At 35.2% G+C, this 17,537-nt stretch overlaps 2 protein-coding genes across 2 annotated transcripts; both read left to right on the top strand.

Moving 5' to 3' along the window:
* Nucleotides 1-1,285: 1,285 nt before the first annotated feature.
* Nucleotides 1,286-3,295, top strand: LOC139524999 (uncharacterized). Its single transcript, XM_071320174.1, has 3 exons — nucleotides 1,286-1,295; nucleotides 2,105-2,155; nucleotides 2,550-3,295. Exons 1-3 carry the CDS (start codon nucleotides 1,286-1,288, stop codon nucleotides 3,293-3,295), a joined length of 807 nt encoding a protein of 268 aa, XP_071176275.1.
* Nucleotides 3,296-11,467: 8,172 nt separating this feature from the next.
* Nucleotides 11,468-16,907, top strand: LOC139523242 (ileal sodium/bile acid cotransporter-like). The gene is made up of 3 exons (XM_071317091.1): nucleotides 11,468-12,651; nucleotides 14,095-14,269; nucleotides 15,406-16,907. Exons 1-3 carry the CDS (start codon nucleotides 11,914-11,916, stop codon nucleotides 16,104-16,106), a joined length of 1,614 nt encoding a protein of 537 aa, XP_071173192.1. The 5' UTR covers nucleotides 11,468-11,913; the 3' UTR covers nucleotides 16,107-16,907.
* The last annotated feature ends 630 nt before the right edge of the window (nucleotides 16,908-17,537 follow it).

The raw sequence follows: 17,537 nt of genomic DNA, 5'->3' as shown, positions 1-17,537 counted from the left end.
TGTAACACAATTGCAAACGGGAAATACAACGGCTTCGTTCTTGTTAAAATTCAAACAATAAAATAATAACTGATAACGCAGACGGTAACAAACTACAATCACCATAAATTAAGACTTAAGAATGACACAAATAGAGTATGGCCAATCATAACCCTTGTTACAACCACAGTGTGTCCCAAAGAAGAACAAATAATGAAAGTGTAACATAACAAACAACACGTCATTTAAAATTCTTGGAATCTTTAATCTACGCCTATGACAACGATGTGTAAACAAAACAAAGACATATAAGGTAAACATGTCAAAAATAGGGGTCAACATTGTGCTATTATCTTAATCACTTTTATAACTAACAAATGTGTAAAATAAAGGCAACAGTGGTATAAAATTGAGAATCGAAATGGGGAATGTGTCAAAGAGACAACAACCCCACCATGGCACAGACAACAGCAGAAGGTCACCAATAGGTCTTCAATGCAGCGAGAAACTCCCGCACCTGGAGGCGTCCTTCAGTTGGCCCCTAAACAAATATATATACTAGTTCAGTGATAATTGACGTCATACTTAACTCCAAATTATACACAAGAAACTAAAGTTAAAAATCAAACAAGACTAACAAAGGGCAGAGACTCCTGACTTGGGACAGGCGCAAATGCGACGGGGTTAAACATGTTTATTTTTTTATATCTCAACCCCCCCCCCCCCCCCCCCTAATACCTCTAGCCGGCAATGTAGAAAAGTAAACGTATAACAATACTCACAGTAAAATTCAATTCAAGAGTATACCGCTATTCGAAAGTCATAAATCGATCCAGAGAAAACAAATCCGGGTTACCAACTAAATAAAACAGAGGTAATCAAATCAACTATACGAGGAAAACAGCGAAACAACAGAAACACTGAAGTGTGACAAAAAACAAACGACGATACAAACATTGTACCAAGGAACCACAAAATGGTATATAGAGCAAGAATATTAACAAAAATTAAAACAAAAATACACAATTGACCATAGTACAAGAACACAATGACGGGATGCATAAGTACAGAGCCACGTCATATATGTATCATAGAAACATAAAAAAAGGCATATAGACAAAGCGCATTAGCTGAAATGAAAGGCAAGAATACGAAAATGTTTTACAATATCACAATAACGGAATGTATAAAATTCGTTGAAAAAGTGTACCTGCAAATTCAAAAAATATCTTGTCAATAAGAAACTCCAACAAACTGATCACTTGTTCCTCTGTGTAACATGTTTTACTGTTTTGTTCCATAAAATATGTCGTATGGTATCCCAAAGTAATGAATGTATAGCCTATGCTACCGTTTTTATGTTGAAAGTATTTTGAATTATTTCTTTTAAACGATTTTTCAATTTCATATGGGGAATACAGGGTTGAAAAATCAAAGGTTTGATAGAACCAATTTCAGAAAAAGATCGAGATTTAAAATTATCTATAAGTTCTTTATAGTTTTTTTAGAATCCTCATATGGTTAATACCACTACGCGAGTAAGCAGTTTCACAGTATTTCTGAAGACCCTCTTTCACTGCGAACAGAATTTTGGTCAATCTAATGGTAATTCTTTTGTCGAACATGCAGATGAGCCGGCAATGTACCGTTGTTTGTACGGAATTTTGTGAAGCTTAGGTAGCCTTGTTTTGACCCATTCTGACAAAGTGTGCAGTTCAACTTCTTCTCGTTTAGCCCATCATCTGGTGTAGTCCTCAATGGAATCCATAATTATTTTGAAGTTATGGTTCAAATTAATGTGTTGGGGTTCTCTAAACTTATGACCATTAGAAATCTCCGTTCGGAGCTTTTCATGTTCAATTATGATCAATTATGTTTAGATCCCCGGGGAGGAATAACATGGCCAGAGGGACTAAACAAATAAAACCAATAAAAGCCTGGAGTTAGGAAATACGATTACCAAGATTTATTTTGTCCGGCAGAACCCAATGCTTTTGATTGACAATGAGAGGTGTACGTATTCTATAAATGGACTTGTTTAGCAAGAATGGACACGCGCAAACAGCTCGTACATAAGGCTACATCCCCTGCCATCCTTCGGTGTTAAATGTTTTAATCATTTCAGAAAAATCACCGCCACCAGAAGATCGGTTAATACATTACATATCTTTACCAAGTAAGATCATTTACATAAATAAGACCGTTATAGTTTTCTCGTTTGAATTGGTTTACATTGTAATTTCGGGGCCATTTATAGCCGACTATGCGGTGTGCGCTTTGCTCGTTGTTGAAGGTCGTACGGTGACCTATAGTTGTTAATTTGTGTGTCATTTTGTTCTCTTGTGGAGAGTTGTCTCATTTGCAATCAGACAACATCTTCTTTTTTTATATTCAGTCAACTTCCCGAGTCAATAGTATTCATTCACCAGACCCTTACAATCATTAGTTGATCTTACCAAAAGGCTACATGATATTTATACATCAGGCTAATATCAAGATAGAAAATTTGTGAAAATAATCTGAATAAGAATATGAAAAAGCACAATATATATATAATATATATATTAAAGAGGAGGATAATGAGGAAGACACAGACACGTCCAACTCGGAGGACGAAATCATAATTCCGCATTTTAAAAAGAAGAGTTCATGGATTCCAAAGCCTAGCAAATCTGCTACACTGGAAGATGTTATTGACAAAATCAAATCGGATGTTGTTCATCTAGCCAGCAACAAGTACTCCTCGTCGTTTTATAACACCTCTTCTGACGAGAAAAAAGCCATACAATCGCTGAGAAACCGAGATGATATTGTTATAAAACCAGCAGACAAGGGAAGTGCCATTGTGATAATCGACAAAGCCAACTACATCGCGGAAGCAGAGCGTCAGCTCTCTGATGAGAGGTTTTATAAGAAACTTGACTATGACCCTACTTCCGAGTTTAGTTCCAAAATTATTACTGCGTTACAAACCATGCACAATGACGGTCACATAGATGAGGATACAATTGGATATTTAAAACCAGAAAACGCCAAGTCTGGTCGATTGTATCTTCTTCCTAAAATACACAAGGTTAACAACCCTGGTAGACACATTGTATCCGCCAACGGCCACCCGACTGAGCAAATCTCGGAATTTGTAGACTTTCATTTAAGATATCATGTAGAAAATCTTCCTTCTCACATTCAAGACACTACAGATTATCTTCGCAAAATGGAATCAATGAACCGTCTTCCTCCGGAAACCCTCCTTGTCACTTTAGATGTCACCTCATTGTATACCAACATACCTCATGATGACGAAATACAATCATAATGTAGGGAAATATGGGACTCGCGCAATACTTTAGAACCACCTACCGAATGTTTAGTCCAGCTGCTTACTCTGGTCCTGAAATGCAACAATGTTACCTTTAATGGTGACAATTACCTTCAAATAAACGGGACAGCGATGGGGACGGAAATGGCACCGTCTTACGCCAATATTTTCATGGGAAAATTAGAGAAACAAATTATTTCAACATCTTTATCCAAACCTCTGTCTTGGTTCCGTTTCATCGATGATGTTGACATGAAATGGATTTAATCCCAACAAAAATTGGATGCTTTTATCAGACATGCAAACAACGGCCACCAGTCATTTAAATTGACATATGAAATATCCGACTCTAAGATATCTTTCTTAGACACAACTACATCTATAAAGGACGGTGTCATATCAACAGACCTCTACTGTAAACCTACAGATAAACATCAGTACCTTACTCCCCAAAGCTGTCACCCCAAACACTGTACAAAAAGTATCCCGTACAGTCAAGCTCTCAGAGTAAATCGGATTTGCTCCTCTGAGGGGGCTGTCACTCAGCGGTTACAGGAACTTCGCGGATTTTTAATCAAACGAGGTTATAAGAAATGGGACATAGATAAGGGGTTTGCGCGTGCTAACAATAACAGCCGCAATGACCTGTTACAGTACAAAAAGAAGAGGCGCAGCAAAATAGTTCCATTTGTTTTAAGTTTTTTAACATACAATCCCGCCTTTACTAACCTTTCACGTTTGATCCGTGCCAATTGGCAAAGTATTGCCAATCACTCATAATTATCCAAAATCTTTCCCGATCCTCCTGTCTTAGCTTTTCGGAGACCAGCAAGTCTAAAAGACTTATTTGTGAAAGCTGCCGTCTCCTCTAATAAAAGCTGTTCAACTACAGGATGGTGCAAGTCATGTGGTAACAAACGATGTCTGACTTGCCAACAAATACTGAATACTCAAACATTTACTTATCACTCTACTGGGTCTGTGTACACAATATTTTGTAATGTAACTTGCAAAACCCAGAATGTTGTATACATTCTTCAGTGTCGATGTGGCATGCAGTATGTTGGCGTAACAGAACAGCCATTCAACAAACGCATGAATGGTCATCGTAGTGACTACACCTGCAAGCCCGACCTCCCCGTAAGTTGTCATTTGAGATCACATGGGCACGCCCAAGCTGATCTTAAAAAACTTACCATCACCATCATAGATCACAACGAGGACTGGTCAAAGGCCGACAGACTTGCTCGGGAAAGTTTTGGATAATAAAGCTCAGGACAGTTTCCCCAGAGGGCATTAATGAAAAAACATAGAAGAGTCACGCATTTCCCCTACCATCACTAATTTCCTGCCATCACTTGTGTCCAGTAACACCGGCTTCCGTACTGGACTCTTACACTTTTCAGGAATTTTTGAATTATACTAGTTTTAATTACAGTTGGCAGGGATGTGTAAATACGCAGCCACGTTCTATTACTTAACATTAGTAAAAATTTATTACTCATTTTTCTTATCATCTTAGTACTATATTTTTGGGATTGTTTAAATACGCAGTCTCTGTTGCAATTGCTCTACCGTTGTCATGTTTTAAATATTATACCAGCTTAGATCGGTCAGGACTGTTTATTGGTACTGTATTTCCACGCAGTTGTTTAACATCTCCACTGTCACCACCTTTGGGAATTTAGAGTTGTGCCAGTTCACATCGTAAATAACTATTTTTATTTTGGCATATCTTTGTAGTCTTTGCGCCGTGTTTGGAAATTTTAAAATTGTTCCAGCGTTCGCTCAAATTGTATAATTTCAAGATTTTGATAGAGTCTTAATTTGAATTGACATGATTCATTTGTCATCGTGCAATTACCGAGGAAGGATATCTGTTATCCGAAATATCTAACATATAATTGTTCGTTTTATTGTGTTTTTGGTGATGTTGAACCCTTTTAGACTTGTTATATATTATATTTTGTAGTGTACTGAATCATGTTTATATGATCCATCGCCCCGTAAGATTTATCGTTGACTATTTATTCAGTCATTTAATATATCGCCAATGGCAGTCAGCAGGGTTTAAGAACATCGATCAGTTGTTCGAACTGTTAGTCAAATGCGCTTTGTTTAAATATACTTTTTCACTTTTTTGGTCTTTTGGAAAATGCTGTTTGTGCTGTATTTAGACCCATCTACAACGAAATTTGTTTTACATGCACACGTATAAAAATTGAGGTTTTTATCCAACGCAATCATAGGTTTGAACGTAGTTTTCAATTTAGACTCGTTTATATTTTTTCGTTTGGGCATGTATCATATTTTCCCTCCGGTTTATATGATCCGTTCATCCTATATTGACTCTTAAAATTCAAGAGTCTATCTGAAATTGAGGGTAAATTATATGGCCTTCCAAATACCGTTTCGATCCCTAACATCACTGAAGAGACATATATTGTCGAAATCTAGATCTGGTGTACAAAAAAAATATTGACACCTTGTGTTTGTGGCATGACATCTTGGTCACAAGTTTATCGTTTTCTGTTTAGTATTAAATTTATATTAAGATCCATTTGTTAAATCTCGTGATCAATTTTATTTGGCAATCGCCAATGGCAGTCAGCAGGGTTTAAGAACGTCAGTTGTTCGACCTGTTAGTCAAATGCGCTTTGTTTAAATATACTTTTTCACTCTTTTGGTCTTTTTGAAAATGTTGTGTGTGCTGTATTTAGACCCTTCTACAACGAAATTTGTTTTACATGCACACGTATAAAAATTGCGGTTTTTATCCAACGTTAACGCAATCATAGGTTTGAACGTAGTTTCCAATCAGACTCGTATATATATAATACTAGCTCTCATATTTGAAAAATCCACAGGGGCCAAAATGCGAAACTACACACCTAACTGTGGAGTGCTACCTAATTATGCTGAAAACAAAAGGGTCTGGAGTGGTGTAATTTTTAATCTACACCATTGTCCTATATTAGTTATATATAGAGTTGAATTCTTTGATTTGTCGTTTTTACCCGATGACGGCTGACAAATTGGACCTCGTAATTTTAGTATTATAGATATATACCTGTATACCGGTACAGCTGTCATGAAAAAGAAGTTCTCATATAGTTTGACGTCCAAATGGACAAATATTCTGGAATATTATTTCTCTTCTGGATACACAAAACTCATCAGTCGAACAAACTGACGATGTCATTGCAAACAACAATACACAAAACACATCAGTCAAACAAACTGACGATGTCATTGCAAACAACAATACACAAAACACATCAGTCGAACAAACTGACGATGTCATTGCAAACAACAATACACAAAACTCATCAGTCGAACAAACTGACGATGTCATTGCAAACAACAGTACACAAAACTCATCAGTCGAACAAACTGACGATGTCATTGCAAACAACAGTACACAAAACTCATCAGTCGAACAAACTGACGATGTCATTGCAAACAACAGTACACAAAACTCATCAGTCGAACAAACTGACGATGTCATTGTAAACAACAGTACACAAAACTCATCAGTCGAACAAACTGACGATGTCATTGCAAACAACAGTACACAAAACTCATCAGTCGAACAAACTGACGATGTCATTGCAAACAACAGTACACAAAACTCATCAGTCGAACAAATTGACGATGTCATTGCAAACAACAGTACACAAAACTCATCAGTCGAACAAACTGACGATGTCATTGCAAACAACAATACACAAAACTCATCAGTCGAACAAACTGACGATGTCATTGCAAACAACAATACACAAAACTCATCAGTCGAACAAACTGACGATGTCATTGCAAACAACAATACACAAAACTCATCAGTCGAACAAACTGACGATGTCATTGCAAACAACAGTACACAAAACTCATCAGTCGAACAAACTGACGATGTCATTGCAAACAACAGTACACAAAACTCATCAGTCGAACAAACTGACGATGTCATTGCAAACAACAATACACAAAACTCATCAGTCGAACAAACTGACGATGTCATTGCAAACAACAATACACAAAACTAGTCAAACAAACTGACGATGTCATTGCAAACAACAATACACAAAACACATCAGTCGAACAAACTGACGATGTCATTGCAAACAACAATACACACGTAAAGCCGAGGCTAAGCTCAGATGCTCCCGAATAAAGGGTATGCACGATATTTGTTCAAACAGCACGGTTCTGGTTGAAATTCTGTTAAGAGGAACATACTTTGACAGCATTGAACGAACTAATTTTTTTTCTTTTATACCACTCCATTTTCTTGCAATTTTGAACCTTTTAATACAAGAAGAAGTTTGGGGTAAAACAAAACAAAATAGGACAAATAAACATTTTATATGCCGAACCTTTGACTTTTTTGTAGGCAGATTAATCAAGTATCACTTAACAGATAAAGGCAGATGTGGTGTGAGTGCCAATGAGACAACTCTCCATCCAAATAACAATTTAAAAAAGTAAACCATTATAGGTTAAAGTACGGCCTTCAACACGGAGCCTTGGCTCACACCGAACAACAAGCTATAAAGGGCCCCAAAATTACTAGTATAAAACCATTCAAACGGGAAAACCAACGGTCTAATCTATATAAACAAAACGAGAAACGAGAAACACGTATATATTACATAAACAAACGATTAAGTATAATTCAGTTTGCAGTTAATGCCCCTGATAAGTAAAACAACTTGATGAACTATTGTTGTCAAAAGTATTTTGACACTTTAATTTTAATCCAGAAACTATATATAGAGATTGTATAATATTTGTTCATCTTATATAAATATTTAAACCCGAGACGAAGCAAACACGTAGATAAGACGCTAACACGACCAGTAAATTAAATAAGTCTAAAGCCCGAGACGAAGCAAACACGTAAATCAGAAGCTAACACGACCAGTAAATTAAATAAGTCTAAAGCCCGAGACTAAGCAAACACGTAAATCAGACGATAACACGACCAGTAAATTAAATAAGTCTAAAGCCCGAGACGAAGCAAACACGTAAATCAGACGCTGACACGACCAGTAAATTAAATAAGTCTGAAAAGAGTATGCGGGTCCATGCAAGTTGCAAGGATTATTCGATCTGCATTGTGAACGGGTTGTAGAAACCAGTATAGTTGATGAGGGTGGTAAAGGGTTATTTTTCGTGCAACGTGTTTTGCCATTTTTATTTCACGTGCAGCCGTGAAAAGGGTTCGTTATTCACTGTGTTTCGTGAAATCGTTAATAAGATCAACACGCAAGAGATTTTTAATTTTTCGTTCGTCGTGAAATTGCAATTTTATTTCGCGTTCTTTCGTGCAGATACCCCCACTTCTCAGTATGGACAACAATGAATATAAACATGCACATAATTTATTCATCGGTTCTTTCATTTCCATGTATATTTGGTTTTATAGAATGTGGTAGAGTTAAACAAGTTTTACGTGTGAACAAAACCGCCTCCTTTGTCTATCTTAACGAAATGGCGTAAAATTAAATGCACAATAACAAAACCTGTTCAATCCAGCTGCAAACATGATGACCACAAATTGTTTTACTTGCAATTACGACATAACAATTGACGGAAGGTTGAGAAATACCGAATAATAATATTTTTTTACGGGAAACGTTACATTTGTTTGAACAAAACTAGTACCTAGCTTTTGTTAGCTATTATTCGGGTGTTTCTCTGTCCAATATGTTCTCCCATTTATTTGTATTGTAGTCCTGTCATTTTATGTTGTCATTTTAATGTTATATTTAACATTGCTATAAAAGCGGGAGGTTTAACTTGGCACGCCATAAAACCAGGTTCAACCCACCATTTTTTTCTTAAAATGTCCTGTACCAAGTCAGGAAAATGACCATTGTTATATTATAGTTCGTTTCTTTGTGTGTTACATTTTAATGTTGTGTTTCTGTTGTGTCGTTTTTCTCCTCTAATATTTAATGCGTTTCCCTCAGTTTTAGTTTGTAACCCGGATTTGTTTTTTACTCAATCGATTTATGAGTTTCGAACAGCGGTATACTACTGTTGCCTTTATTCTGTATTGTTAACGGTATAAGTACATCATCTAGGTATCTGTAAGCATACTAGATGTCTTATTCATTTATTGCAACCAAGCTCATGCGGTTTCACTCGACTCTAATTTTCATTAAATAAGTTTTCCTACCTAACGTCGGTGGTCTCCTCTGGGCACTCCGACTTCCTCCACCAATAAAAACTGGCCGCCACGAAATATCCCAAAAGCGGTGCTTGAAAGTGGTGTTAACACAAAACAAAACAAAAACACAAATCAAATCATTTATTGCAATTATTTAAAAAATTAATGTCAATATATTTGCTACTTTCTGAAGGTTTTTTTTTATACAAAAATAAAAGATTCATGACAGTCTAGATAAAAGATAAACTTTTAAGGCATTGATACGGCTTGGGTATTATTTTGAGATATGCAACATGATATTGTAACAACCTAATACGTACATCAAGCTGTGATACTGTAATAGAAACGATTATAAAACTTTGATAAAATAGACCTAGCGTGAAATGAATTTAGGGGAATACTGGCTTATACTCTATTTCGCCATGATAGGCATTCTATGTATTTTGTTGTGTATCATTATGTCTATACATATATAACCATAATTTTTTTAAACTGTTTAATTTATATAAAACTCAACGATTAACCATATATTATATAATCTTTCTCTATATCTATAAATGCGATTATTTGCAATTTTGTTGGCAGTATGTACTGACTTCAATAAATCGACAATCATGATTGAGATATAGAAATATATAATCAGGACAACTTAGCCAAAGACAAATTGGACTAATTTAAAGACAACTCGGGTCAACTTTAAAGACAACTCGGACCAGTTTAAAACCCTTGTCAGGCCAGTGGCTCGTCGTGGCTTTTAAGTTTGATGTGTTTATTTTTGGTCTAGATTTTGCTCATGTCAGTTTCTTCCTACAGACCATCTTAACTTGCTGTGACGAAACATATGTTGTGCCTTGTTTGTTTTTGCCATATTTCTGCATTGTTTAATCACGGCTTAGCGCGATCAATCAGAAAAATAAAACAAATATCTTGCAATGCAATGCAAATATAAAGTAGATATATAGTAATCGTTTTTTTTTGGGTTTTTTTCATTTGTCAGATCGCCTCCATGTAACATTGTATTCTGCGATTACATTATTTTGTTCAAGTTGTCTTCAAGGGTGGTCAAGTTGTCGTAAGATTGGTCAGAGTTGTCATAAAATTGAGAATGGAAATGGGGAATATGCCAAAGATACAACAACCCGACCATAGAACAGACAACAGCAGAAGGTCACCAACAGGTCTTCAATGCAGCGAGAAATTCCCGTACCCGGAGGCGTGTATTCTTCTTAATTTCCTGTCCCTGATCCCAGTCAAATATGTTACCTTTTACATGACCCCCTATTATATTTATAATTAATTTGTTCTTGCAAATTTTCTTTCCTTACTCCTGATCAAATATTTTTTTGAAATTGCCTTTCCGTTGTATATATGATTAGTTTGTTTTCGTCATTAACCTGCATGCAAACTTTGCCACTAGACGTACAGAAATCGAGCTCAAATCAAGTAATCGACCGGGCTAACTACGCTAAAATATAGTTTCATTAGTTATGTTTTTTTATAGATATTTCACAAATGTTACTGTAATATTTTGACCTATTGTTGACTTGAACAAGAATGTGTCCAAAGTACACGGATGCCCCACTCCCACTATCATTTTCCATGTTCAATGGACCGTGAAATTGGATAAAAAATATAATTAGGCATTAAAATTAGAAAGATAATATCATAGGGAACATGTGTACTAAGTTTCAAGTTGATTGGACTTCAACTTCATCAAAAACTACCTTGACCAAAAACTTTAACCTGAAGCGGGCCAGACGGACGAACGAACGGACGAAAGAACGGTACAACGGACAGACGGACGGACGAACGGACGCACAGACCAGAAAACATAATGCCCCTCTACTATCGTAGGTGGGGCATAAAAAGGTATATAAATGATTACAAATCAGTTTTCCGGTGAAATCTTTATCTACAATAAAATCAATACGGTGTTGTTATGAAATTATAAACATAGGTATCTTGTCGCTGTTGGATATACTTGATATTTAAGCTTCATACCCGGGTACTATAACAGATTTGGAGTAAACAGTCATTCATCAAGTGTGGTTTGAAAGTACTTTAAACGACCAACAACTGATTCAAATTACCTACTATATTGTTCACTTCATTTTTATAATCTCTGTGACCTTGGGCTGTTTTTATTCTCTGTTGACATTTGCCGACAAATTTTAATTCAATTATTTAAACATCATAAAAATTTAAAGCAATAGACTTCATAATATACACGGACTGGGTGGGACATATGACATGAGAGACAGTCATGAAAGAAGGAAGGAATATTATTTGAGTGATACAATACGGATTAAGAACAAAGACCTCATATTTATGTCAATGATAAGAAAGCGCTGAACCGTTAGATATCTAAATAATTCTGGTGTATATATATAACCAGTGCTTGAATGGGGTTTGTCATTTAATCAGAACATTGCGAACCAGAAAAATGGATATGTCATACAAAATCATTTTACTTCATCATATGTTGTTAACCCTTAGTTTGTCACGGGCAGTGGCAGATATGTCTATGGGATCCCCGATGATGCCACTAGACGTGATAAATGCAACAGGAATACTTAGTGTGAAAGGACCACCACCGGGCGTTGTTATTGTATTCATGGAAGAAGATTCTGCACCTCAATATTTCAACTATACAGTACAGTGTGACGATGAAACTTTAAAATATGTCATGAGAGCTAAAGCTGACGACACAAATCTTGTCAAAGTTAAAACTAATGACGTCATTATTGATTGCAGAAACAGACATTTGGTACTAATGCCTCTCGTGCCATTGATCAACGTTTCTGCTGTCCATGGTCCGTCGTATTCAGTTGGTGAAGTACAGAAACAAAAAGAATATTATGCTGTACAAGGGACACATACTTTATATACGAATTCAGATATGCTTGGCAGAACGTTTATAACGTTTAATTTGTATAGCTTTGATGACCTTGAACTACAAAACAAAACTGGAGATATGGTAGATGTAACAAAAGTGCCAGTTATCATCCTACGACTCATGCGACCTATTGATACTGCTTTTAGGGTCATTATTTATGTTTTCATGATTTTCATAACACTTGCTTTTGGGGCAAAGTTAGACCTTGAGGTTGTTAAAGAAAACATAAGGCGTCCGCTTGCACCATGTATAGGCTTAGGATGTCAGTTCATTATTATGCCGATGGTGAGTGCCAAAATAAACTATTATAACAAAATGAAAGTTCGTTGTTCTGCAAATACATTGAAACTAAATAAATATTTACCTTTGTAATCGTGGATGTAAATACAGCTCGGTTTAAGGCCATTTAAACTAAAGGTCAGAATTACCCACAAGTTCAGTAGCACAAACAAAACTGAACCCATGTGACTGAACCGAAATTAGGATTCAATTACAAACCACACAGCATAATATTTGAAGAACTACGTGTATTCTACAGCAAGCTAAAATTTACATATATAACGTCCATTCACATTTAATATCCCTTATTAGAAATCACAGTTTAATTCTACCAGAACATCAATTATAAGAAGACATATAAACGATTTATGCTTTATTTACGTCCAGGGGCAATCATTTCAGGCATATTTGGGACGAGAAAATCAACAATACGTACATGCACAATAGGTAGGTTCTGGAAGGTAGTGACTGGGATGAAGGGCGGGAAATTTAACAGCTACTAGAAACCAAGGACACGTTTGATAGGGACATATAATTTTCAATGCAACAGGTCTCACACGGACTCTTAGAGTTCACGTTTTAGTCTCACTGTCTGTAATATTGGCCGCTGGCTATTGATTACAACGATTGAATCTATGAATCGTAGATGTATTTGGAATGTCACGTTTACAATTTTTCCTGCTTATGTCATACTGTGTCACGTGTTACTCACATGCATGCACAATTTTGATTCCTGTACATGTATATTGTACATACATGTATATGTTTAAATAACCTATTACGCTTTGAAAGTAGATATCATGTGTGTATGTCATTGTCATATTTAATATATTTAAACGGGTTTTACTACTTTATTTCACAAAGACCTGTACCATTCGATTTAAATACCATTTTAAATATGTAGCACAGGGACCATTGACTTCATTGAACGACTTAAATGAGTCTGTTGAAATTACTTTTATCAATTAATTTGTTTATGCATCGGACGGTATTTCGGATTTTTATGAAATTTTATGTGCATTTGAGAACTCGATAAACTGCATCTTAATATCTCTAAATTATAACATCTGAGTTGCATTTATACTTCTTGAGATATAGTCATTTAAACATTTATAAAATGAATAGACATAAGAAGATGTGGTATCAGTGACAATGAGACAACTCTCCATCCAAGTCAAATGTATAGGATGGAAATGTCTAATGAGTGTATCCTTCTGTAACATAATATTTACGGCCCGTGGTATCAATAAACAGTCCGATGGTTGTAAAGACATATCCATTCAATGAATTTCCATTTCCATTCTCAATTTTAATGCCTCGTAGTCCGGTTGGATTGGTATTGAAATTTTCAATTTAAGGTCCACGTTGGTGTATCCTTTAAGATAGGACTACACATTTTCTTTTATCATTATTTTTTTAATGTGTTCAAAATTCATTATTTTATTCCAGTTGGGTTATGGTATTGCTAAGCTGGTGACTGCTGACCGACCGGATGTAGCGCTTGGTATATTTGTTGCCGCTTGTTGTCCAGGTGGCGGAGCCAGTAATATTTACTCGTTTCTCCTCGGCGGAGACCTTTCTCTATCTATCACCATGACAGCACTCAGTACTATCATGGCTTTGGGTGAGTAAAAGGAAATTAAAACATCCGTTAAAAAGATGTTTTAATATATGGAGTATGTGTTCGCTATGTAGAGTATGTGCCGACTTAACTGGCCCGAGAACACAGTTATTTCGTAGTGCATTTCTTTTAGACAATAAATTCAAATTAAATAAATCGCACCGGCTCTTTCTCAAAAAGATTTTTACAGTGTAGTGTACTACCAGTGAGACAAATAATATCAAAATTATAGAAACTTCTACCAGCTCGAACTCAAAATATTGAAAATTCTGTGTTAAGGGGGTGTAAAATTCAGTTTGACAGCTTCAGACGTGATAAAATTTGACCTTTTTGAACTGAACCAAATCACTACTTAACATAAAGATTCAGCACCCAAATTTTTTTGACATGTAATTACATCCTCCTATATATTTCATGCATTTGATATCAAGAAATAAATTGGGAAATGTATCAAATAAAACATGCAAGTTATACACTGTTTACACTAGGGACTATATTCGTAGACAACGAAAACCCAAAGGACAATAACTGTGTCCAGTTTGCGGTCAGATTTGTTTGCTTCGTGTTGAAGGTCTCACTGTGACTTTGAGATGAAGAACAGCCCTTTATCCCATGCCTTTTTTTCTTATCAAGAGCGAATAACAGAAAAATAAGTGTCTACAGTTATTATATTTATCACGGAACTCATTTTGTGGTCCACATCGATAAGCAGACACCTGTTGGGTGTTTTTTTCGGACATAAGATATGTCCGATAGATATTCTACTAACAAAAATAAACAAAGCAAACCACACACTTAAACATCTCTCAAACCTAAATACTAAAGGGATGCAGTTATGAAAAAAAGTTTTAATAAATAATTTTCACCGTTTTTTATTATATATTTTTGCTACCATTTATTTGTATTTCCTGTGAAATATAGAGATACAACTTGTTTTCTAAGTTGGTACTCAGTTCCGCAAGCACAATAGAAATGTAAGTGTGACTAACTTACTTGTCTTGTAACGGCATCAATCAAGATAATACTAGTAACAGAAATGAACGTGACTTCTTATGGTGGTCAAATTGTTTTATATTGTTTATACCATTGCATTGAGAATTCCACAATTTTGACTTATATGTAATACATATATTTTACAGGAATGATGCCGCTGTGGCTCTACACACTGGGGCAACAGTTCATAGACGGCACAGTCCAAGTTCCATTTCTCAATATATTTACAACGTTGTTGATACTGATAGTTCCGCTGTTTGTAGGAGTATTCTTACAGCATAAACTTCCGAAAGTAACGAAGGTCTTAATAAAGGTAATCAGACCAGTAACCGTTGTTTGTATTGTTTTGCTGTTGACTGTTGGTATCTACTCAAATCTTTATATTTTTAAACTCTTTAAACCAAAAATCGTATTGGCTGGTTGCTTACTGCCGTATTTCGGATATCTTTTGGGAGGCTTGATAGCTTTCATCTTTAGATTACCATGGCAGCGCGTAAAGACTGTCGCAATTGAGACAGGGATGCAGAATACAGGAATTGCCATGATTCTAATGATGTATGCTTTTCCACCACCGGATGGATTTATTGCAGCTGTGGCACCAATCGCTTCTGCTGTTATGACTCCACTTCCGTTATTTCTAATTACTGTCCCATACCTGATATACAAACGATGTAACAAGAATAAGTACGACAGTGTTCCGAATGAAAACGGAAGTACAAAGAAAAATGCAAACGGAAGTACAAAGAAGAACGAAAACGGAAGTACAAAGGTGAAAAAACCTAAAAGTAAAAAGAGCTCAAAGGAAATAACTTTGGATGTAGAAAATGGGAGAACCACTGTGATATAAAAGTGTTCCATATTAATTATAATTGTTATTTCTATTATCTATTTATATTGTATATTTTACGTATGCGGACAGTACTATGATGTTCTGTATATTAACACGATTTACTGTTGTATATTTAGTTTGACTGTATTTTTTAATATAATCAACGGCAGATGCGGACACCGTTGTTGAGACAGCAATCAAACGACACGAAAATCAAAGGCCATATAGTATATATAGTGTAGTATACGGACAAAGAACAAAACACATTTGGATGTCGTTCTCATTAAAATGGGGATTTTACGTTTTCTTCTTTACCTTTAAAATACGATAGCTTTAATAGTAAAATATAGTGTCCATGTCTATAGTTATGTATATGTTATATTTTTTTTCGTGATTTTGAAAGACAGAATACAGTAAAAAAACACAATGATGTCTGAACATGTATGCTATTAAATGGGCTCAATAACAAACATGTTTTGCATGGTTAGTGTATATTCACAATCAGAGCTGAATAAAGTTGTAACACGGATGACCAACAAAGTTTTTTTTTATATATATGTATATCTACTGAATATTTATATATTTCAAAAATTTTGACTTTCACCTGCGATATTCAATTGAACACTTCAATGCATTTGTCTGTACTGAGAGTTTTTAATATGCAGCACATATTTTTTATATGTTAAACAAACTGTTGTTAGATTGATGAATCTTTATATCCTCATTTTAATGCCAAATGTTTTTTTTTATCTTGTTATAATTTTATCAACGAATACTCTTTGTAACTCAATTATGAAATAAAAAAAAATATATTTAAAAGGTCTTTTGTGTTGACTTTTTAATAACGACAGTAATGTAGGATGTAATTGTCAAATATAATGCTACCCGATATGTAGCACGAAAATATTTTTAGGAAAAGGTGTGAAAAAACGTTTTCTCTTAATTCGTGATTTTCAACCAAAACTTTTCAATTCTTTATCAACCAAATGTTTTACAACATATAGGTACATGTATAATCAATATATACTAATAAAATTGGGAATGGAAATGGGGAATGTGCAAAAGAGACAACAACCCGACCATAGAAAAAAATAAAGGGCTGCGCTTTAGCGCATGATACGCCCGTTGCTCTTTTAACTTGTCTTTTATGCTTTAAATGTATTGTCCCAAAATTGGAAAATCCCCCCTTTTTTAAGCATAAAAATTCATAACACGGAAATGTAAAATCTGAAATTTATAAAAGTTGAAAGGGAGCTTACATCAATAGATATAAACAATTCACCAAAGTTTCATGGACATTGGTGAAAGCCTTTTTGAGTTATTGTCCGAAGTGTTAAAAATCCCCCTTTTTTTATGAATAAAGCCCCATAAATCCAAAACTTAAAATCTCAAATTAATAAAAATTGAAAGGGAGCTTACATCAATAGATATAAACAATTCACCAAAGTT

This window comes from Mytilus edulis, chromosome 5, assembly GCF_963676685.1.
Source record: "Mytilus edulis chromosome 5, xbMytEdul2.2, whole genome shotgun sequence".
NCBI classification, from domain to species: Eukaryota; Metazoa; Mollusca; class Bivalvia; order Mytilida; family Mytilidae; genus Mytilus; species Mytilus edulis.
Note: the sequence above shows the minus strand (reverse complement) of the source record. Positions and strands in the feature narration are given on the sequence as shown.

Excerpts from the sequence above, each read along its gene's own strand:
- LOC139523242 (XM_071317091.1), top strand. The coding sequence starts at position 11,914 with ATGGATATGTCATACAAAATCATTTTACTTCATCATATGTTGTTAACC. Across the intron at positions 12,652-14,094 it reads AGTTCATTATTATGCCGATG|TTGGGTTATGGTATTGCTAA; the intron begins GTGAGTGCCAAA and ends ATTTTATTCCAG. Across the intron at positions 14,270-15,405 it reads CAGTACTATCATGGCTTTGG|GAATGATGCCGCTGTGGCTC; the intron begins GTGAGTAAAAGG and ends TATATTTTACAG.
- LOC139524999 (XM_071320174.1), top strand. Across the intron at positions 2,156-2,549 it reads ACATTACATATCTTTACCAA|AGGAGGATAATGAGGAAGAC; the intron begins GTAAGATCATTT and ends TATATATTAAAG.